The 23,662-nt window shown below is 31.9% G+C and overlaps 1 protein-coding gene across 1 annotated transcript in view; it reads right to left on the bottom strand.

The window, feature by feature from the left end:
• Positions 1-136: 136 nt before the first annotated feature.
• The window catches only part of LOC110018417 (signal peptide peptidase-like 2), a gene marked incomplete in the record, with an annotated part of 29,785 nt that continues 6,259 nt past the window's right edge, over positions 137-23,662 (bottom strand). The window contains 13 exon segments of the mRNA XM_020715725.1: positions 137-434; positions 1,663-1,746; positions 1,942-2,012; positions 2,649-2,788; positions 4,821-4,913; positions 5,001-5,054; positions 7,212-7,368; positions 7,454-7,488; positions 9,378-9,557; positions 10,434-10,591; positions 12,366-12,485; positions 12,616-12,727; positions 19,943-20,101. Of these exon segments, the coding sequence (XP_020571384.1) occupies positions 337-434; positions 1,663-1,746; positions 1,942-2,012; positions 2,649-2,788; positions 4,821-4,913; positions 5,001-5,054; positions 7,212-7,368; positions 7,454-7,488; positions 9,378-9,557; positions 10,434-10,591; positions 12,366-12,485; positions 12,616-12,727; positions 19,943-20,101 (1,461 nt within the window).

Below are 23,662 nucleotides of genomic sequence, written 5' to 3'. Positions count from 1 at the left end.
CTTTTAAAAAGGTTATGATGGTTATATGTTCGATGCGATGTTAAAGAATTAAATGATAGGCATGTAACTATAAATATTTAGGGGTTAGATATGTAAATACAACAGAATTTAGTTACATGTTTGTAAATCTTCCAAATAAACAAAAGCCAGAATATAATCAGCTGATTGCCAACATTGGAATGATACATGGGAGTACATTTATGTCAAATTAAATAAATATATTTAAATTTACATTTACAGGGGTGTTAAATTGTAATTAAATTTGTGTACAATATTAGAGATGATTAAATCCCAAATCATCATCACGAAATGCATTAAAAACTGTAATGATGGTGATCAAACATCTGCAGCAATCCTATCTCTTGACTGACTCCTCCCATAAGTCCACAGATCGCTCAGTTCTCCTCTCATCCAACCCAATATGACAATAAGTCCTGATCATAGAAATATTTATAATATCAATCAAATAAAAAAGAGGAAAATTTACATACATACCACTAAATTCTTATGTATTTACGTATCAAACACCGAAACTTGGCCGACATATAAATGCCCCAAGAAAGGGGGGCAATTACATACAAACCACCCGAACATTGCTATTTACAAATCAACCACATTCTTTCATCCATTTTCAAATTCTCACTCAAATATCAACATTCATTGTAAAACCCCCAACTCATATTTTTCATTTTTATCAAATTCTCAATCATTTGATTGTGGCACGTGTAAATACATCAGTTCGGGAGTTCAAAAAAATCACCTAGCTGATTAATTTGTAAATATCAATGTTTTGGGTGGTCTGTATGTAATTATCCCAAAAGAAGATAAATTTACATACATGCTACATAATTCTTATGTATATACATATCTAACACCTAAACTTCAATATTTACATACATTCCACTTTACCTATGTATGAATATGTGCATTTCACATATTAAAAATTAAAATTGTGATATTTTTGGTGTGATATAGAAGATTCGGGAGGTAAAACTGTAAAATATGAAGTTTAGGTATTAGATACATAAATACATAGGACTTGTGTGCAATGTAAATGTCCCAATAAAAAAGAGAAATTTACATACATACTACACTATTCTTATGTATTTACATATATAACACCTAAAGTTTGATATTTACGCTCATACCGCTCTGGTGTGCCATGCATGAAAAAGTGTATTTCACTTTTTAAAAGTAAAAAATGGTGATATTTTTGTTGTAATGTTAAAGTTTTGAGGGTTAAAAAAGTAAATAAGAAAGTTTAGGCATTGGATACATGATACATAAAAATTGTGCGGTATTTATGTAAATGCCCCATTAAAAATAATAATATAAAAACGACACATTTACATACATATCACACAATTCTTATGTATTAACATACCTAAACACGGATTTACATGCATACTGCTCAAAACTTTAACATCGCATAAAAAATATCATCATCACTATTTTATAAAAATGAAATGTATTTTTTCATGCATGACAGCAACATGTTATAAGTGAAAATATCAAATTTCAGGTGTTAGATATGTAAATACATTTGAATTGTGCAGTGAGTAAATTTCTCAATAAATAAATATCAATTAAATGAATGTTAAATAAAGTTAAGAAAAAAAAAGTTATTTAGTGATTGTGGAAAAGAGAATGGTGTGATATTACCTAATGTGCAAGGAACAAGATAGAGCAGAGCAGGTTGGCCATGGCCGTCCATAAGATACAAAGCAATGTAAGTTAGCAATAGACCTGCATTAAATATATATATATATATATAGATAAAAAGATTAGGAGATTCTCTGCAACAAAAGGCTTATTTGCATGTTTAGCAGAGACTTGACTTTGCTAACTCATTTTCACTAAACAAAATTGAAGGTAGATAAGTAAGAAAAAAAAGACTTATATGTAATATCAGAGAAATAAGTGGACTCAAAAGTGACTCACCAAATGCGTATCCAAGTGTTAGCCAAAGAAAATAACCATTGAGGATTCCCTTCCTGCTGGCTCTGTCATATCTGCACAAATTCAATAGCTCAGAAACAAAGTGCGAAATTGTGAATGATCAAAACATCATTTGGTTATTACATGCAATATAAATATATAAGGTAAAATTACATAAACACCACACAATTCTTATGTATTTACCTATCCAACATCTAAAGTTTGGTATTCACATTTATAACATTTTAGAATTAAAAACCTATGCATGAAAATGTGTATTTGGCGCTTAAAATTGTGACTCGGTCGTTAGATATGTAGATGAAAGTCTAATGATGAAAATGGTGGTTATGTTGATGATGACGACGACGACATCATGAACTTCTAAGTTAAACTAAAGCTTCAGTTTTAAGTTAGAATTAAGAGAAACTTACATACATAGCACACAATTGTTATGTATTTACATATTTCACAGCTAAACTTTCATATTTACATACATGGCACTTAGGCGACTTAAACCTATGCATGAAAAGGAGTACTTAGCATTTAAAAGTGGTGATAGTACTAATTTTGATGTGATATTAGAGATTTGAGTGCCATGTCTGTAAATATGAAAGTTTAGGTGTGAGATAAGTAAATATATAAGAACTGTATGCTATGGATGGAAATGTCAACAGTCAGTAAAAATATTGCAAATATATCCATAAAGTTACCTGTAACTGAATGCAACTAGTAGACCAGGAAAAAGTATGTCCCCAAAGCCGATCATATCATAGCCGCCCCAAGGATCGAAAAAACGAGGAATTCTCAAAAGCATCGGAATCGTCTCTCCACTATTGTCGCCACGAGCAACCTAAATAGGAAAGACACATGATCAGTCCATTCATGTCATCTAATATTCAAAATGTTTCATAAGATGATAGAAATTGCAACTAAAAAATATAATATTTTAGGGGCATTTACATACATACCACCCAATTCTTACGTATTCACATATCTGAAACCTAAATTTTGTTTTTTTTTTTACAGTTATACCAACCAAATCTGTCAGACAATATCACTACTTCAAATTTTGGAAAGTAAAATGCATGCATAGGTAAGGTGATATATATGTAAACATTGTAAGTTTAGGTGTTAGGTAAATAATATGGAATTTAGTGGCATGTATGTGAATTTTCCTTTCTAATTGTGAAGTATCTTGCAAATAAGTACATACACTTGTTAGTAATTCCGACTAAAGATTACATCTAGTCAAAACTTTCATACAACGGTAGCAATAGGGCCCTAAAAACGGCTTGCTAAAAAGCTCTTAATTGATTTGCTTGCTAAGTTAACAAGCCGAACACAAACAATTTTTTTGCCTTCGATATATAAACAAGCCGAACACGGACTAAGATTTGTCTGTTTGTGTTTGACTCATTTTGGCTCGAAATAATTAAATTATATGTTTGTGTCTATATATATAATCAATGAATAGCATTTTTAAAAAAAATTAATTGACTATAAGGCTATACAGATTTTTTATCAATTAAAAGTATTAATTTAAAAATTATATAAAAATATATTAAATTCTATTTAAATGACATTTTAATACAAATAATAAAATTTAAATCTCGCCCCAACCCTTAACGACTCTTTGTTGACAAACTACTAGTGTTCGGCTCGCTAAGCAAACAAGTCGAACACGAACAAGTTTTTTTTTGTTTGAAATATAAACGAGCCAAATACGAACTGTGATATTTTTAACCAGTTGAACATGAGTGGAGCTTGAGCTCGCTCGTGTTCGGCTCGTTTACCCTCGTACGTAGCAGTATTTACTATGCAATTCAAGATATTGACATTTCAATATTAGAAATTAGACCACCTACTCAACAAGAAAATCTGTTCACAAGTAGATGGCAGCCTAAATCACTTTCCCTTGTCTGACTTATGTAATCTATATTAGTGGAGTGATGGTGATGATGATAATAATAGGGCTCTGATTAATAGTATGTAGATGAAGTTTTGCATTTCAAAGTAGGAGCATTTACATAAATACCTCTCACTTCTTATATATTTACATATCTAACATCTAAAGTTACATATATAGCTAAAATATTTAACATTACATAAAAAATACTACTATTATTAGCTTTTAAAAAGTGAAATACACCTTTTCATGCATCTGTTTATAAAACCAAAGCTATATAAATGTAAATATCAAACTTTGTGTTAGATATGTTAATACATTAAAATTGAGCGGTATATGTGTAAAGTTTCCTTCAAATTATTACAGTTTATCTCTCAGATACATGTTTTCAGATACCTGCACCGAAACTAATAATCTTTTCTCAAACAAACTGAGATATAGTTTTAAGTCTCCAAGTGATTGTATTATGGTCCCATTATGCATACAATAATATATATAGTCTTCTGCAATGGCGTTAAGAGCATAGAAATTCATGGAAGATTTACATACTTCCTACTTAATTCCTACGTATTTACATATCAAATTACCTAAACTTCCATGTGCTTATATATATGCCGCCTTACCTATACATAAAAAGGAGTATTTCACTTTTTAAAAGTTAAAATAGTGATACTTCGAATGTGATATGAAAGATTTTGATGGTATGAACGTAAAAAGTAAAAATTAGGAGTTAGATATGTAAATACATAAGAACTTGGTGCTATGCATGTAAATGCCCCAAAGAAATACAATTATAACAGCCCTCCATAAAAAAACCAAAAATTCTAAATCACATAAAAGATTGGTATAGAATCAATCAGAATAAAGCTTAAATATCAGAGGAGATATGCCGAAAACAATCATGGAAAAAAAAAGATAAAACAAAGAATAATTCTAGATAGAAAAAGATGAAATAATGAATTATGAGGTACTTAACTGCAATCATAACACTTTCATGAAATATAAGTGGAGATATGAACACCCAGAATACATCATACACAAAGGCACAACTTAGGAGTACTGAAGCAACCTGTGCAAGAGAAACAAAACTAGATTAGAGTAACATTGTAATAAACAAATTTTTCAAGAAATTATATGATGGTAAACTAAGTAGAACCTTAATATTTGGTAGGCGGGCCATTTGTAATACGGTGATCATTAAGCAGATGCCCTGGCAATCCAAAAGTTTCGATAAAATGATTGATGGCGCGTCAAAATCATTAATGGAAAAAAAAGGAAGATTTACATAAATACCACTTAGTTCCTAGGTATTTACATATATAACAGCTAAATTTCATTTTTTACTTATATGCCACCTTACCTACGTATAAAAAGGTGTATTTCACTTTTTTTCAAAATTAAAAGCAAAGTTGAGGTATTAGATATGTAAAAACATAAGAATTGGGTGGTATGTAAGTAAATGCCTTATTAAAAAAAAAGAACTCTATAATGATTCAAAGAACAGCATCTCAAAAAGGATTGAAGAAGTTCATAGAATAACATTATGTTTCGAAACAGCCATCAGCCATCTAAGGAAGCGTTTAAGTGTCACACCACACCTTTTTGTGTTTGGCAGAACTGTGTTTTACCTACTTCTTCAAAAAATTACAGCTGAAAGCTGTGCTTTGCAATCTGACCCCGCAAAATGCGGTGGCTGATAGAAAGCTACGCTCTGTCTTTTTGAAAAATAAAAAATTAGCAAAAGTCACCGCAACTTTTTAAGCAGTTGTGTCTTCAAACAGTTACAGCTACCCCAAATGGACCCTAAGTTTTCATGGGTTCCTATGAAATTGCAAATTTACCCATAACACAGAGAATGGTCCATTGTAGCATAAGCTTACTGATTAAAAAAACTATCTCCTGTTAGAAATGACATTTTCCATGGGCAAGCATACAAGCCGATCATCATGGGTAGAAATATAAATTAGAATTATTTACAGTTCTAAAAGAGATGATAGAAGGAAATTTCACAAACCAATCTTCAGTTTTCTAAAGTGCATCATGCTCTCATAAATAGAAAAAGGATTATTTGAAGCCTGTTGAGAAGAAAAAAAGATTTTTGTATGTCTTACTTTTAAGAGATCACCCAAAGTTATAATATGGGAAAAAGTACAATAGATTTGAGTAAAATCCAAAACCCAAACACTATGTTCCAAATATAGAGCAGTTTTCTATTATACTATTTCTCTATGTTTAACACTCTCCCTCAAGCTAAAACATGTGCATTAGTTAGATTTTGCTTGTTTTACATAATACAAGAAAGATAAAAAACTCAGAGCTTTTGGTCAACCGATTGCTCTAAACCAAAGAAAAAATTATGAGAAAGATAAGGAACCCAAAGCCTCTGTAAAAAAAGACAACCTATCGTTCCAAACCAGAGACATTAAGTAATAATCTTCTTAAGAAAAAGAATATCTAAAAATGCTTCCACATTCATGCGCTCTGCCTAAATATAACATAATCCTTATTTTAGAAGTTATTTGATATATTTGAATATGCGCAAAACAACCTCCTAAGGTTTATAGTTTAGATTTTACATGTAACACATTAACAATAAAGAAGATGTTAGGTCTAGTAACAATTTAATAAAAAAATTTGCAAAAAAATTTTCAATACCATGATATATCATCAAAGGGCTTATTATTGTATAGAAAGTAATTGCTAACAATCATTTGTAGTATAATCCATTCTAGATTAATGATCGTAGGTTGGATAATTGGAATAGGATTATGCATGATGATTGGAAAGAAAGTGCCAAAATATAGAGCTCTAGCATATTATAATGTTTCTCAACATTTAATATGACCAAAATAAAACTTAATCCAAACTAACTCAATCTTTTAGATGAATCAAAATCGACTAAGCCTGTATATGTCTAATTTCATGTTTGGGTGTTAGCATCAAAATCTGTTTCCAATTTATAGCAGCCCGACATAAATAACTCCTTTTTAATTTTTATGCGAAGGTGTACGTGTGGGTGTGCGCTCTCTCTCTCTCTCTCTCTCTCTCTCTCTCTCTCTCTATATATATATATATATAAAGACACACACACAGATAAAAAGACCGTTGCATTCTATGTCAAATTGAATCAGAACAAATTTCAATTCAATCTTAACTCCATAATTCAAGCTTTAATTCATGAAAAGGTTTGGTAAAACTCAATAAGTTATCATCCTTTATCAGAAAATACATAACAAATAAAACTAACATAACTTTCTCCAAATATATGAAAAGTTGCAACCATGAAAATGACTAATAAGCTCAAGAAAACAAGCAATATTACGATTGAAAGCTTCGAAAAAATAGTCACATGTAAAAAGTATCTTACAAGAATATCTTGACTTATCCAAGCATATGACGCATGCCGATTAGCAGCCCAAAAAACGGCAAAAACTGTACACAGTGGTAGCATAACAACAGAGAGAACAAGGACCTCCCCTAAAATTGGAAGCCGTGTCGTCATCCGGCCACAATTTCTGAATACCCTGTCAAAAAACTAAATGCATAAAAATAGTGGTCTTATGGGCGAAAAAAATAGAAGTTTATCAAGATGTTGACTTGTGGCCATACCTTGACAAAAGTGCTACTAAGCAAACATTCATTCCCTGAAAAGAAAATTATTCAAATAAGCAACAAAAAGTTTAAAAGCAGATCTTAGTTTCGTATAGTTTTTTTTGCACATAGGTCAAGTGAAAAAATGCCATTATGATTGTAATTTTCTTGAAGTTTCCTGCACAGAAATATCCACTTGAATAACTTCTAACTATTCATCATCCCTGCTATGGTTAAACCTTATTTTGAAGTAATACTTAGTTCTTCTGAAATCAATATCTAATAATCAAATACAGAGAAAATGACTGTACAAACATGGTACACATTAAAGATTCTGATGAGAACATTGAAATATTTAAATTACATAGAGTACAGTGCAAAAATAGTCCACTGACTGTTTACGTGGGACGATTTTAGCCTAAGAGTCTATAAAAATGATAAATTAGTCCTGATATTCTTTTTAAATTGGGACTAAAATCGTCATCCGTGGGGATCATTTCAGCCCATATTAAAAGAGCCGAGATACTAAATCCCCACTTTTAAAGATCTGCTTAGAACATTTGAAATCTCTAAATTGCATAAGAATAAAGTACCAAAATAGTCCCCTGACTGTCAACATGGGACCAATTTAGCCCATAGTGAGTAAATGTGCCAAATTAGTTCTCATACTCTTTAAATTGGGAAGATTTGTTAGCATGTAATGTTTCCAATCAAAGTGTATCACTAGACCAGATTTAGAAATAAACAAGCTTTATGTATTCATTCACATAAACTATTTGTCACAACTTCCAAAAGAACTGGTGCGGACAACGAAATTGGCCCCCAAGTGATGCCGCGTCATAAGTAGTGCAAAACAGAATGAGTTGTATTCTCTAATGTCTATATTGGTTTGACTGTTCATTTGCAGTTAGTATACAATAATGCTACTGTTGGTTTGGTTCCATTTAAAAGGAGACGAAACTTATTGGGCTTTAGTTGCTGTTGTATTCCTTGATGCAACACATTGTCATTATTAGCCTTTGGAAGGGTCGTAATTTTGGCTGCAGCTTAAATTCCAAATTATAGATAATCAAGGCTGAATTACAGCCCATAGTCCTTATTGGAAAGTTCGAATATTGCTGTTTGGGCCTTCGAAAACCAGCTGTTTCGCCTCTTGATTAATTTAGTATTAGTCTAATTATAATATTATTTAGGCCTTTCAAATCATTTTGTCAATGGACCTTACTTTTGGGGCCTTTCATGTTAAAGTTGAAGGACCAGCTGCTAAGGTTCTTTGCGGTTCATCTTACAACTAAAACTATGGATAGGTTTCAGTAACTTCACCTCTCGCATTTATACCACCCAAATCCTATGTGTACATATCTAACCCCTAAACCTTACCTTTTGCATTTACGCCTCCCAAATATTTGATATCACATAAAAAATACAAATATTTTAACTTTAAAAAAATGACATACACATTATCATCCGTAGGGAACGTGGCATATATATATATATTAAAGTTTAAGCGTTAGATATGGAAATACATAAGAATTAAGGGGTATGCATCTAAGACTTCAAAAAAAAAAAAAAGTTGAATTAATTAATTACTTTTAAAATGCAAGTTCTCTATTTTTATTTGCATTAAAGCATACTATGCATCAGATTAATTGCATTGAAAACAAATCTTAATCCTAATCCTACAACAAATAACCAGTACCAAGATATTAATCTTAATAGCACACAATTCTTATGTATTTACATATCTCAGATCTAAACTTTCAAATTTACACACATAGCACTCAGATTATTAATTACAGATTTTAAGCATCAAAGTGCTATGCATGTAAATATGAAAGTTTTAGGAGTGAGATATGCAAATACATAAGAGTTGTGTGCTACGTATGTAAATTTCTCTAATCTTAATAGAATCAAAATATACAAATCTGTAATGACAATATACCTCCACGCCGCCAATGCAGAACAAGACAATCAGCAGCCAAACAAACCAGGAGGACATGAAAAAGAACAGCAGCATGAGAAATGCTGATGCTGCAATTACAAAAATTACAGCTCCCTTGGCATTAATCTCCAGAATTTCTTTCTCATTTTCCCTGTTGATCATTCCGGCATCAGTCTGCTCCTGCTTAAACCACCAAAAAAGTAGGAAAATTCACATAAATGTATTGCATCAAAAAATATTGGGGCATTTATATGCATATCACACTCCTTGTGTATTTACGTATCTCACACCTAAACTTTCATATTTAGACATGTAACACTCAAAGCTTTAATATCACAAAAAAAAAATAGTATTATAACCGCTTTTTAAAAGTAAAATACACCTTTTATGCAGAGATTTAAAGCACTAAAGTGCTATGTGTGTAAAAATGAAAGCTTGGGTGTGAGATATTGAAATAAAAAAGAATTGTGCGTTACCTATTTAAATTTTCCAAGAATATTATGTGCTCATAATTACAAAGATTTATATTCTTCTAAAGAAAAGCGGCACATCAAAATTTGCATATTTACCGCAGTAGGCAAATGTTATTTTCTTGAAGACTATTACGAAAAAAAACTTAAACAGTATTTTTACCTATCAATGATTAACATAAAAATGTTAATAACAGAGAAAAGAACAACAAATATCACTCGTTGAACAAATGATTATTTTACAGGGGAAAGTGTCAAAATAGTCCCCTAATATTTTGCAGGGAGTGGGAGTCTATATATAAGAAACAATGTAATCCCCAAACACTTTTAACGAGCTTAAATAATCCCACGGCAGACTATTTCAGCGCAAATTTAAAAAATTTGTGGACTACATTAATGCTTTTAATAAACTATGGAACTAAAATAAACCCACTAAGCAATTAGAAAGACTTATTTAACATTTACGTGTATTATAAAAGTACGAGAAAAAAATGGATTGATTCGCGGCATTTAAAGTTCCTAAACTAGTTCGTAACAAGATTTCGTGCATGAATTATTAAAAGAGATAGGCAAGGAAACAAAAAACCTTCCATTCCAACTGATTGTATCGCTCTTCAACGGGTTCGCAAGCAACGAATTCGGCCCATAAAGAAGCACATACAATCGTTCCAACGGCCATCAACCACAAAAAGGTTGCGGATATATCCACAGTAGGTCGTTCCGGAGAATATAAGAGGACTTCCACTGTTAGAAAGAATAAAAAATAATAAATAGGTTACAAAGCCGAAGAGCTATGATACAAACAAGTGCACAAACCACCATTGTCAGTATGGACGAGAAGCATAACAGTAATTTAATTTGTAGGGCAACTTACATACATACCACACAACTCTCATGTATTTACCTAACACCTAAACATTCACAGTTACATGCATATCCCTCAGATCTTTAATATCACATTAAAATACCACCAACACTATCATTTTAAAAGTGACATATAGATTTATGACGTCAATGTGTTATAAGAATAAATATCAAACTTTGAGTGTTGTATATGAAAATACATAGGAATTTTACAGTATGTATGCAAATTTCCCTAATTTATTTCAAGAATACATGGAAGCTAACATTAAAACATTGACAAATTTAATTTTCTCTATCTGCCTTAAAAATACAACAAGAACAGAACAAAAAAAAAAAAATTTACATATTTACCCCACAATTCTTACGAATACATACCTAACACCTAAAGTTTGATATTTACATTTATACCACCTTGGTGCCATAAACTTAAGCAAAAGAAGGTGCATTTAACTTTTAAAAGTTTACTAAAAGTGGTTCTTTGATGTGATGATAAAGCTTTGAGTATTGGGAACGTAAATATTAAAGTTTACATGTTATATATGTGCATAAGAATTGTGTGGTATTTATAAAAATGCCCCAAAAATATATAAGAAATCTGATATGCAGATCCCTGTAGAAAAAAAAACACACATTTACAGAAGTTTACAAATCTTTTCCTTATTTAGGTCTTAGTACCATAATTCATCTTTATTGCACTACCTTATCAACATCAATATTCAACATGTTAGACCTAGTGATAATACTTGCTTCTTACTTCTCGAAAAAATAAAGTTATATCCCACAAGACTTCTGAACTTCAACGGAAACAAAATACTCGGCATCAATCTTTAAATGATACTTTTGATAAATCATACATTTTACTAAAAAATTCTTGATATAACTTCAACTTTAATGATCTACTTCCAAACTTGAGATAACAAACTTAGATCCAGACGAAACCAACCCTTAAATAGCAACTTAAACACATAATATTTTAAGTGCATTGGTTTTGTATGTACAAATATGATGATTTGCATAAATACCACTCAATTCCTATGTATTTACATATCTAATACCTAACCTTCAATTTTTACATACATACCTTACATATGCATGAAAATGTGTATTTCACATTTCAATGTGATATGAAAGATATGGGTGGTATAAGTGTAAAAATTAAAATTTTGGTATTAGATATGTAAATACATAAGAATTGGGTGGTATGCATGTAAATTCCCCAAACAAATAACCTTTCTAAAAATTATTTGGCGTAGCTCGAAGATGTTAGCATGGTAAGAATTATATTCTTTGAATCTTCCCAAAACTCTCACCTCTTTTGTATTAATTAGCATGCCACAAACCACCATGTCATGCATATGTATAGTGTTATGCTTGTAAAAATTGAAGTTCAGTTGTTAGACATGTAAATAGATAAGAATTGATCGTGCGTACGTAAATCTTCCAAGGTATTAACAGTAAGATAAAAATGGTGATAGAGGAAGATATAAACTACGCTTAAGCAATGCATGCTTCACATTCAGCATATAAAAAAGATCAGCACATGTTATCGCATAAAAAAAGAAAAATTTCTAAACATCAGCAGAATAAAAATGGTAGAATATTTGCCAAAATTAAGCACATTTATATTCAGTAAACCCTTAAAACTAAAGTTCACCTCTCCCTCCATTAGCCAACAAATCCGATAACCGATCTCCAGCTGATTTTGGTATCATCACCACGGGAATAGTGATAGCGATTGAAGTATCGTTGTCACTGCATACCATCTTGTAAAGTTCTACAACACAGGAACAGGTTTAAAAATAAAGCTAATAATCTCCATGAAAAGATAAATTTGCAATATAAACTTAAAATAAAAAAAACAAAAAAATAAAGAATAGCATCATTGATGTGTCATAAAAGTTAACCTTCATCATCATTTATCACCAGTAAGCCTGTTGCACCACCTGTCTGCGCAAAAATTGCCTTCGCTGTAAATGTGCAATCTCCACGAGTGGCCAAGACGATCGAATTTGATAGCTGAAGCAAAGAAAACTTCCTAATTGTTAAGAGGCTGTTTGAGATCTTTTTTATTTGAATTAAAACATATTTGATTGAGATTGTCATTTTTAAAAATATTTAGAACATCTTATAAATATTTTGAGTATTTTTAAAACAAAAAAAAGGCATATTAAAATTATACCAACAAAACATGTTTTAAAAAATTAAAAAAATAGGAAATAAAAGTAATGTCAAATGGGGCCTAAATCAATTTCATGCAACACCAAAAAAAAAACAGCAAAATCAATGAAGCAGCAACAGATTTGATCAACAAGTTAGAATGCTAATACTTTAATAATTCAGTTTAAGAGAAAGATGTCTCAGCTAGCAGAAAACCATAAAGAACATCCAAAGCACTAAATCGGTAGCCATTTTTAAGGGCCAGAAAAATGTCAAAATAGTCCCCAAATTCTTTGCAGGGGGGTCATTTTAGTCCCAGTGTTTATAAAGTGTCAATTTAGTAATAGTTCTCACGAAGAACAATTTTAGCCCCAAATTAAGGAATCTGGGACTAATTTGACGCTTCTATATACTCTGGGACTAAAATGACACCAAATAAACTGCATGACAATGAACTCTTTTAAGGACGGACTTTATTTGCATTTTCCATAGCCGTAAGTAATTAAACTTTAATGCAATTATAAGAAAGTTAGATGTGGGTCTTCCTTGCAGGGATCCACATATAGAATTTGTTATATTTTTTACAAGGATCTCACTGCTAACTCTTTGCATCAGAGTCACCTTACTTTCACTGTTCGTATATAAAGCTCATGTTATCATACTCACAATCTTTGGGCAATTAAGCCTTCAACTAATTCGTGTTTGATCACTAAGATTTTTAAACTCAAGTTTATATCTTCTATGCCACCATATCTAAATTAGCACATATGCTGACTATTATAACCAGAATATGCAATAAATATCATATAAGTATGGTCTTATATCTATTTATATATGTTAGATCGTTGTTTGTAACTATCCCAACAAATTTCAAGTTTTAACGGTGTATGTTAGTTATAAGCTATCTTAGTTTCCCTTCATATAGCTATGGAGTGGCTATAGAGCATAAATTCTATAAATAACCTATGTTGTCATGATTGTAGACACGATATTCCGAATTTAATAGTATTAAATTTTTACAAGGCTCCTACAGATACCATTTTCAGCTACGATGAAGAGCATAGATGATAAAAGAAAATTAAAGTAGTTGAGGTGGGATGGACTAAGCCACAAAGGTTAATAGCAATTTTCTATTTATTTTTTTGGGCGGAGGGTGTGGGGTGCGCCGCATTTGCATACATAGCACTCAATTCTTATGGATTTATATATTCACACCAAAACTTCTGTACGTACACATTGAGCACTCAATTTTCTTGTATCACATCAAAAATTACACTAATTATCACTTTTTAATATTCAAATCCACCTTTTCATGTATATGTAAAGTGCTATGTGTGTAAATATGAAAGTTAAGTTCTGAGATACAAAAATCCATAAGAATTGTGTGCTGCTAATGTAAATTTCCTTTTTTGTTTCCTTTTTTTTTTGAGGTTAATTGCTAATTCAAAAACCTAAACACTAGAAAAAAAAAACATGATTGAGTGGAGTGGAGAAACTCTTGATTTCCCCAATTGTTTCAGTCAAGTAGTATTGAAAGGTAGTATTGTAAGCACCGAAGTGACCTTTTCTTTCGCACCGAAATTTTTTCTTGTTTCTCCTGTTATCACACGAATGAATTTTCTCCCTTTCCTTTTTCAGTTGCCTTCCTGATTAGGACTCCCACACCTCTCCTTTTCTTCCTCCCGCCCTTTTTTCTTTCGCTTGATATCACTCCCTCCCCTCAGTTATTTAAGGGACCGAACCCCGCCTCCAACCTTTACAGTCTCACGGCTTCACTTGAGACCATCACCAAGCTCCCCTTCCTCTTGCTTTCGTGCCCGAAACCCTCATCGTGATTGGAGCAGACAATGACGGGATAATGACGTCTTTCTCCTCCTTTCTCCCGCTCCTACCCGAAACAATCAAGGAAGGTAACACTCGTCTTTCCCTCGCACTTCAGCTCCTTCGAATTCTGTAATACATCTTCCAATGGGTTACCTAAGCCGGCATCAAAGGCAAACCAGAGGTGAAACTGGTTTTAAGAGCTCATAGGATTTATAGACGTCATTTTTTTTCTATTATTAAAATTTAAGGTGTTACACAAGTAAAATCCATTCAGAAATTTCAATTTTCCCCTATATCAAAATAAAACAAAAATAAAATATTACTTTGATTATATTAGTTAAAGTTAATTAAGTCAATAATTTCTTTTTTTTTATATTACTTTGTACGTTTATTAGAATACACTTAATTTAATGAATAAATAAGTTTAATTTTATAAATATTTAATCTTATTTTCTAATTAGTGTAGGATCAATAATCAAACCGTCAAACTCGTAGAAGTATCAAGTTTGTCGTCTCAAAGTAAGTTACAGCTTTTTATTATACGATAAACGTACCCTTCCAAGATAAAAGCGTTATCCTTGCTAATTGTATTAGATTCCTAGATAATTGTAAGTTCGTCATTCATATCATTTAAATTTCATTAATACAATTGCAGTAAATTTTATTGTGTTCATAATTATTTTCATGTATAATTAACCTTGTTTTATTACTACATAGACTCATATTTAATTACTCACATGTCAAGTTGCAATAATTACTATTTTTTTTTGCATTGATATGCGAAATTTCAATATTACAATTCCATAACTGTTTATAAAATAATGGTGGACATTTTGTAGTTATATTTCCATATTTTGATTGTGATGCATAAAATAAAATTAATATTACAATATTGTTATATCGATATTAAATCCTTTTGTTATAGTTAGTCGGACACGTCACTTCACAGAAATCAATAGATTTTTATAAGATTGGTGCATACATTTCCTTGTTTCAGAGTGTCATAGTAAATCGATTATATATAAATATAATTACATGTATATAAATGTATATATATGTATATACTGAAATTGTATATCATCAGGTTGTGTTAAATGATTGATGAGTCATATCTGCGCAAAAACATCTGATATTGTAACATATTAATATCTACATAAAAGTGCATGTATTCAAGTCACTCATATTCATGATCATATGTACGTGATAGTTTTTCCAAATTTTGTTATACACAGTAAAATTTTCATAATTATAAGTCATACAGCATGCCTCATTTCTTTATTGTTTATATTTTAATAAATAGTTATTTGCTAAGTTTGATTTTCAGACTCAACAGTTGATATTTCTATATCAGGTTTCATCTAGCCACTTCCCGGGTCGTCTACATCAGAGCAGACTTTCCAGTTTTTGATTAAATGTTGGTATTTTTAAGTTATGTATAAGTTATTATATATTCTTTCCGAGTTGGGTAGTTGTTTCACTATTTTCGATTTAGATTTTGTCAGTTATATCATTTTTTTTCAATTATAATAGTCGTATCCATATTAATAGAATAAATTTTATTTATTTTTATTTCTTATTGTTATTATTTGCAGATTATTTTTTTCTTTCGTGAATACAAAACAAGTTCAACTCATTTCATTATGTCTTGCATTGTCGAGATGTACCACCTTCCAAACTCGGGGTGTGAATGAGTGGTATCAGAGCCTATGTTTTGCATTCAATTTCCCTCGTATTTTGTACTTGATATCCTTTGTCTTTGCATTTCACATTCTTTGTCTTCGCATTCCACATCCCTTGTTTCTTTAAGATTGGGTAAAGGATATGTTATTCTTGTTAGTCGATATTCAAACAATTTTGATTTTGTGTATCTTTCAATTGCTTAAAAATGACTCAGAAAAGAAGAGGCGCTACAGTCACTCATGGAAGAGGAGTACATAGAGCTACTATATATGATGTGTCTATCCTAGGGGTCTTCGCACCCCTAACCGTTGTCACGCTGGTTCTGCTCAAACCACCGGGACTAATGGAATACTAAATCTTAACATGACAATTCTCGTGGAGGTGATGACCCAAAATGTTACTTAAGCACTACAAGCTAATTTCACGAGCTGTCCAAGCTATTCAGCAAAAGGCGCAATCGGCCTATAAGCCACTCAAACAGTACACTAGTGGTCGCCATGGAGACACAACTTAATCAACCAACGACGATGATCAATGAGTGTCATCGATCGAGTGGTGAACCAGTTTCTGAATATGCATCATCCTGCCTTCAATGGCATTGTGGAACTAATCAAGTCAAATGTATGGTTGCATGATATTGAAAAGAGACTTTGAGGAATAAAATGTCATGAGGATTGTAAGGTTCACATTGTGGCATTCCAGTTGAGCGAAGAAGTTGACGACTGGTAGGAAAATTACCGCCGCAACATGTTTGGACCAGACAATAACTTTCTGGGCAGATTTCTAGAGATTGTTCCAAGAAAAATACTTCCCTTTAGCGGATTGAACCAAGCTCATGAACGACTTACGCTGGAGCAAGGAACAAAGACCGTTCGAGAGTACGAGATGCAATTTGTCAGAATCGTCAATTTCATTCGTGTGATTAATCAACATGAAAATTAGACGATCTGCCACCTACTTATTAACTTGAGAGAGGACATTCAAAGGTATCTCTTGATTGTGGAGTGTACTACCTATATAGAATTGGTAGACCGAGCTATACATGCTGAAATAGGGATGAATTCTTGTGAAGAAAAGACCGCATAAAATGAAAGGAAATGAATAACCACAAAAGAAGCAACCCAAAGAAAAACCAAAGAATAGGTCTAATTGCGCTCACAGTGGGAAGAGCACCATATACCTTGCAACCAGCAACTGAAAAGTGTTTTAACTGTTATAACACCGAACACAAGATCAAGGATTGTCCCTTACCAACCCAAACTAAGCCTACAATAAACGAGAAATGACAAGCATCATAAGAATGAGTGGGGTAAGTCTAATAAAGGTTGACACCAAAAACAAGATGATAACAGACAGACATGTCAATACTACCTTCAGCACTAGCAGCAGTCGCAACAAGTGATGGTGTCTCATCCACATCAAAAATGTTCTCTAGGATTGCAGTATCAACAGCACCAGCAGCCGCCTCTAACATATCGACATATTACAATGGTGCAGTACAAGAGTCAATGATCTCAGGCTCCAGAGCAGCCCATGCAGGAGATTCCACCTCGAGCATTGTTATGACTCGAAAAGAAGCCCGTGAAGCTCCCGATGCGGTGATAGGTCTATTTTAAAGCAACTGGCAATAAAATTGTTTAACTTTGGGGCATCACACTCATTCATGTTATATCAAATCACATTTATTGCATTGTTTTATTTAATACATTCACTGATCATATTAGTTGTGTCATCTAACTCATCCTTGCCTGTCACCCAATGGTTTTATTATTGTGATTTGTTATTAACAAAACACATATACATGCTACATTGATTAGTGTGAGTTGTTATTAACAAAACACATATACATCCTACATACATAATTTTCTTACAAGTTGAATTGATGTAAACGCCAGTATGAATTTGGGGACAAAATTCTTTTAATAAGCGTAATATGCAAGCACCGAAATTACCATTGCTTCCTCACTAAAAATTTTTCCAATTTCTCCTGCTATCTTACAAATGAATTTTCTCCCTTTCCTTTTCCCGTTGTCTTCCCGATTGGGACTCCCAAGCCTTCCCTTTTCTTTCTCTCACCCCCTCTTGCCGCCTTTCCCTTTTTCTTTCATTTGATACAACCCCTTTCAACTTTTTAAGGGACCGAACCCTGCCTCCCTCCTTCCCGTTTTGAGGTTTCGCTCAAAGCCATCACCTAGCACCCCCCCACCCCCCCAATTGGGACTCCCAAGCCTTTCCTTTTCTTTCTCTCACCCCCAGTTGCTGCCTTTCCCTTTTTTCTTTCATTTGATACATCCCCTTTCAACTATTTAAGGGACCGAACCCCGCCCCCCTCCTTCCCATCTATATTTTGGTATTTTCTAGTTTCGTGTAATTTATTATATATTTTTTTTTTTTTGATTGGGTTGTTGATTCCCTATTTTCATTTTAGTTTCTTTCAGTTATCTCATTTTTTTCCAGTTATAACAGCTGTATCATTATTTATGGAATAATTTTTTTTTAATCTCTTTCTGTTATTATTTGCATAACATTTCCCTTATGAGAATACAAAACATGTTCAATTCATTTCATCATGTCCTACGTTACCGGATTGAACTGCCTTCCAGACACGGGGTGTAGCAATTCCTCAATCATTTATTATTATTATTATTATTATTATTATTATTATTATTCTTACATTTCATTATTAAGGAATATTCTCATTTATTATATTGGGCATTTACATAGATACCACCCAATTCCTATGTATTTACATAACTAATGCCTAGATTTTACTTTTACATTTACAACCCAAATATTTCATACCACACCAAAAACACCACCATTTTAAGTTCTAAAAAGTGAATGCACCTTTTCATGCATAGGTAAGGTGGTATGTATGTAAACATTGAAGTTTAGGTGTTAGACATATAAATTCATGGGAATTGTGTGAAATGTATGTAATCTTCCTATTGTATTTTACATTATTGTTCTCTTCTCTTGCCTATAAGTAAGGACGCATATGGTTGCACAATGAAGAGAATGAAGTAATGTTGTACTTCTTCATAAGTCTCTCTCCCTTCTAATAATAGAAAATAATAAAAAGCTAATCAAAGGAACAAGGATGATTTATATTCACTCAGTAAAAAGCAAGGTAGATTTACATGCATACCACTCAATTCTTATGTATTCAAATATCTAACACCTAAACATCAATTTTTACATATAGGCCACCTTACCCATACGTATTACACTTTCTAAAAGTTAAAATGATTGTATTTTGGTGTGATATGAAAATTTTGGGTGATATAAATGTAAAAAGTAATATTTAGGTGTTAGATATATAAATACATATGAATTGGGTGGTATGTATGTAAATGCCACTTACAAAGAAGTGCCATTATAATGGTGAAGTTAGCATGAGTGAAGGAGAACTAAACTTGAGGGAAGCTTCCCCTCAAACTATACAACTTAAGATTGAAACAAAAAAAAACCAGCATGCCATAGTTTTCAGCAGTTATAAAGTGTAAATAAATGGTGCAGGCATAAATTAGACAATGAGAGCGAAAAAACAGATAAGAAATAAAGAAGAACCTTTGGAGTCAGATTGGCACAGCAGTTGAAGGGATTGGCAAGAGCAATGGGCCATTGATGGGCTTCAGCAGAATGTCTTGGCAGAGAGGAACCAAATCTAGCAGTAAGCCCAACTATATTTGTACTTTCGATGCCATTTAACCAGTTCCTTATCTTCACCTGGTAAAAAGATTTTATAAATCCTAAAAGAAAATTAGGGAGACTGATATAACCATTTAAACAAAAAAAAAACAATATAATAGCATAAGAATCTCATTATTTTACACATATATATAAAAACCCGCAAGGTTTCATGCAAGTGCAACTTATAAGATAATACCTCTCTCATGGATTCATATACAAATAAGAGAAAGTACGAGCCAACCGATTGCTCCCTCGGCATCAATCGGAGATCTTTAAATAATCAAATGACAGATAACTAAATGCTATTTTTTACATAAATATTTATTTCCTTTTTTATTTGTAATTTTGTATATAAATACAAATTGAGAGGATGAACAAACCTAAGCATTTCCAGCCGCTTATTCTACTTCAGCATTTTCAAAAATCGAATTAACCACTAAGCATGTAGAGTGTCACTTGTAATAGAACTGGTGTAATCATGGTCATAAATGCATAAGTTACATGCATATATAAGACATAAAGATATGAAGTTCTAGGAAGGATTATAATGATTTCCGTAGGGTCAGAGTCTGCCACATAGGCTTATTTTGTAAATAATCATGGGGGAATTTACATACACACTACCCAACTTTTATATATTTACATATAACATATCTCATAGATAGATTTTATTTTTTATATTTATACCACTCAAATCTTTCATATCACATTAAAAATTCCACCATTTTAACTGTTAAAATGTGAAATGCACATTTTCATGCATAGTTAAGTTGGCATGTATGATATGTAAATATATTTTAATTGAGTGATAGGTATGTAAATCTTCCATAATTATAATATGAAAAAGAGATCCAACAACAAAAAGGCCAGTAACAAATATTGTTGCATGTTACCAAGACTTTAAGACGTATAAGATTCATGTAATGCCTATCAATTGGTATTTATATAACATTAGCCTTCAAGAGGGCATAGGGCATCCCCAGAACGTTCAAACTTATCATACATTAGTCACAAATGAGGCTCCCAACTTACTAATTGACACTTAATTAATTTACTTTAAATGAAATAACAAAATATTTACTCAACCTTCCTACTATTAATTATAAAAAAGCTTTCTTTTAGAGCTTCGATTCAATTGTTATAATATTTTTCTTACTTTGACGGAGTCTCCCCTATGAGGACAAAAACATGTAAATATCATATAACAAAGTACTAAATTTAAAAAATTTATTGCAGATATCTCCAAAACAAATTAAAACAATAAATATTTAGTCATAAACTCACTATACCTTAGATATCTCCTCTCCAAAATCATGTTTCTTGTGAGGTCAATAAAAATCATATGAAGATATTTTTGTTACCCTCCAGATTTTTCATTAATGGCTTTAAAAAAAGAAATGCCACAGCATTCTTCTTCCTTTCATTAAAACCAAATTGGCTCTCCAATGTCAATATAATTTTTCAAGACCTTTGTTCCATTAAATTAGCGCATAACATCACTGTATGGCTTTATGACCAACACATTGTTAGCTCAATGATCATAACAATTGTGAAATGCCATTTTTTAATATTCAAAACTAAAATGTTTATTATATATATATATATATATATACACACACACACACATATATAAGGATTTCAGTGGTATTTTTCAAATTTCCTAAATGTCTTTGATTTAAGCAATATTTGTTTTTTGGTAAACCAAAACTGGAAAAAAACATACACCATAATACTCACTTTTATAGGTCATCATACCTGGCCTACCATATAAATCATAAAAATTTATAAATTTACCTAGGCTTACTACCCAATTTGCAATTCTTACCAGCGTCCTTGTATTTCCAAATTGCAATGCAATATTCTACAATCAAACGTTTAAATTTTGAAATAAAATTATGTACCTACTAACTCCACTTAAAAATTATTTTAAATAACATATCATATATATCAAGACTTATGTGGGCTCTCTCTTAGCATCTCATTAATTAAACTCTTCACTCTAAATCTCATTGAGTTTGACACAAGGTTTTTTTTTTTATTCCAAATGGCCTCTTTTAATAACCATTCCTCAACCATTTTATCTTTCGCATTCTTGAATAGTTAATAATTTCTTTTAACTACTTTTTTATAATTTTTTTGGTATATTTATCATTAAGCTTTGCTAAAAAATAATCTTAAAATATTTTTTTTTAATCTTAATAGAAAGAATGGTGTATTTTGGTTGGAGTGGAGGAATGCATCAGACTTATTGTGTGATAAAAAAGTACTGCTTAGACTTTAAAAAAAAATTATATGATGGTGGTGAGTTCAACAATTAAATTCTCTATGGCACAGAATTTTGGCATTTAAAAGAGAAGCATAAAACAAAGTTTAGTGTTGCTGACATGAGAATGCTTAGGTGTATGAGTGACTTACACTTAGAGACACATGTGAAATGAATATATTTGTGATAGGGTTGATGTAGCTCCAGTGGCGGATGTGGGAAATCAGAAAAATACTTTTGTATTTCACTTACTTCTTTGAATTGATAATACAAGGTATTATATAGGAGATTACAAGTAGAAAAAAAGTAGGAAACTATTTCACCAATTCTCTTAATTTAAGGGATTACAAATTAATTCTAATTCCCTTAATTTAAGGGATTACCAATTAATTTTAATTCCCTTAACTAAGGGAATTAGAATTAATTCTCCCAACCTTATTTCCATCTCAGACACATCTCGACACTCCCCCTCAAGCTGAGGAATATATGTCTTCCATTCCCAGCTTGGATACAGGATCATGGAAACTTGAACTGTTCAGCCCCTTTATTAGAATATCGGCTAATTGTCTTTCTGATGGAATATATGACATATACGACAAACTAACCCTTCCTCCAGTTTTTCTTTGATGAAATGTCTATCAATTTCAATATGCTTTATCCTATCATGTTGTATAGGATTATGAGCTATATTAATAGCTGACTTGTTGTCACAGTAGAGCTTCATAGGACCCTCCCATTGGATTCTCAAATCATCCAAAATGATTCTCAGCCACAGTAATTCACATAATCATTGAGCAATAACCCTGAACTTTGATTCTGCAGATGATCTTGCCACTACATTCTGCTTCTTGCTCCTCCATGTCATTAGATTACCTCTAAGAAAAGTACAATATCCTGTAATTGATCTTCTATCCACTAGGGAGCCAGCATAGTCAGCGTCGGTGTAGGCTTCCAGAGTAAGAGTGTCATTCCTTTTGAACAAGGTTCCTTTTCCCGGATAGTCTTTCAAGTAATGCAGTACCCTATAGGCAACCAGAAGATTAGGTTCTCTTAGGTTCTTTAGGATCATGCATGAATTGACTGATCATACTTACAGAATATGTTATGTCTGGTCGAGTGTGAGCAAGGTATATGAGTCTGTCAACCAATCTCTAATACATTCTTTTATCCACAACTGGTTCTTTTTTAGCTTCTCCTAACTTATATTTTGGATCTATTAGAGTAGAGATTGGCTTACACCCAGTCTTCCCTGTTTCTGCCAATAAATCAATCATGTACTTCTGCTGAGATATGAAGATCCCCTGTGTGGAATATGCCACCTCAAGACCGAGGAA

This window comes from Phalaenopsis equestris, unplaced genomic scaffold (assembly GCF_001263595.1).
Source record: "Phalaenopsis equestris unplaced genomic scaffold, ASM126359v1 Scaffold000022, whole genome shotgun sequence".
Taxonomy (NCBI): domain Eukaryota; kingdom Viridiplantae; phylum Streptophyta; class Magnoliopsida; order Asparagales; family Orchidaceae; genus Phalaenopsis; species Phalaenopsis equestris.
The sequence above is the reverse complement of the archived record's forward strand: the minus strand, read 5'-3'. Positions and strand labels throughout refer to the sequence as shown.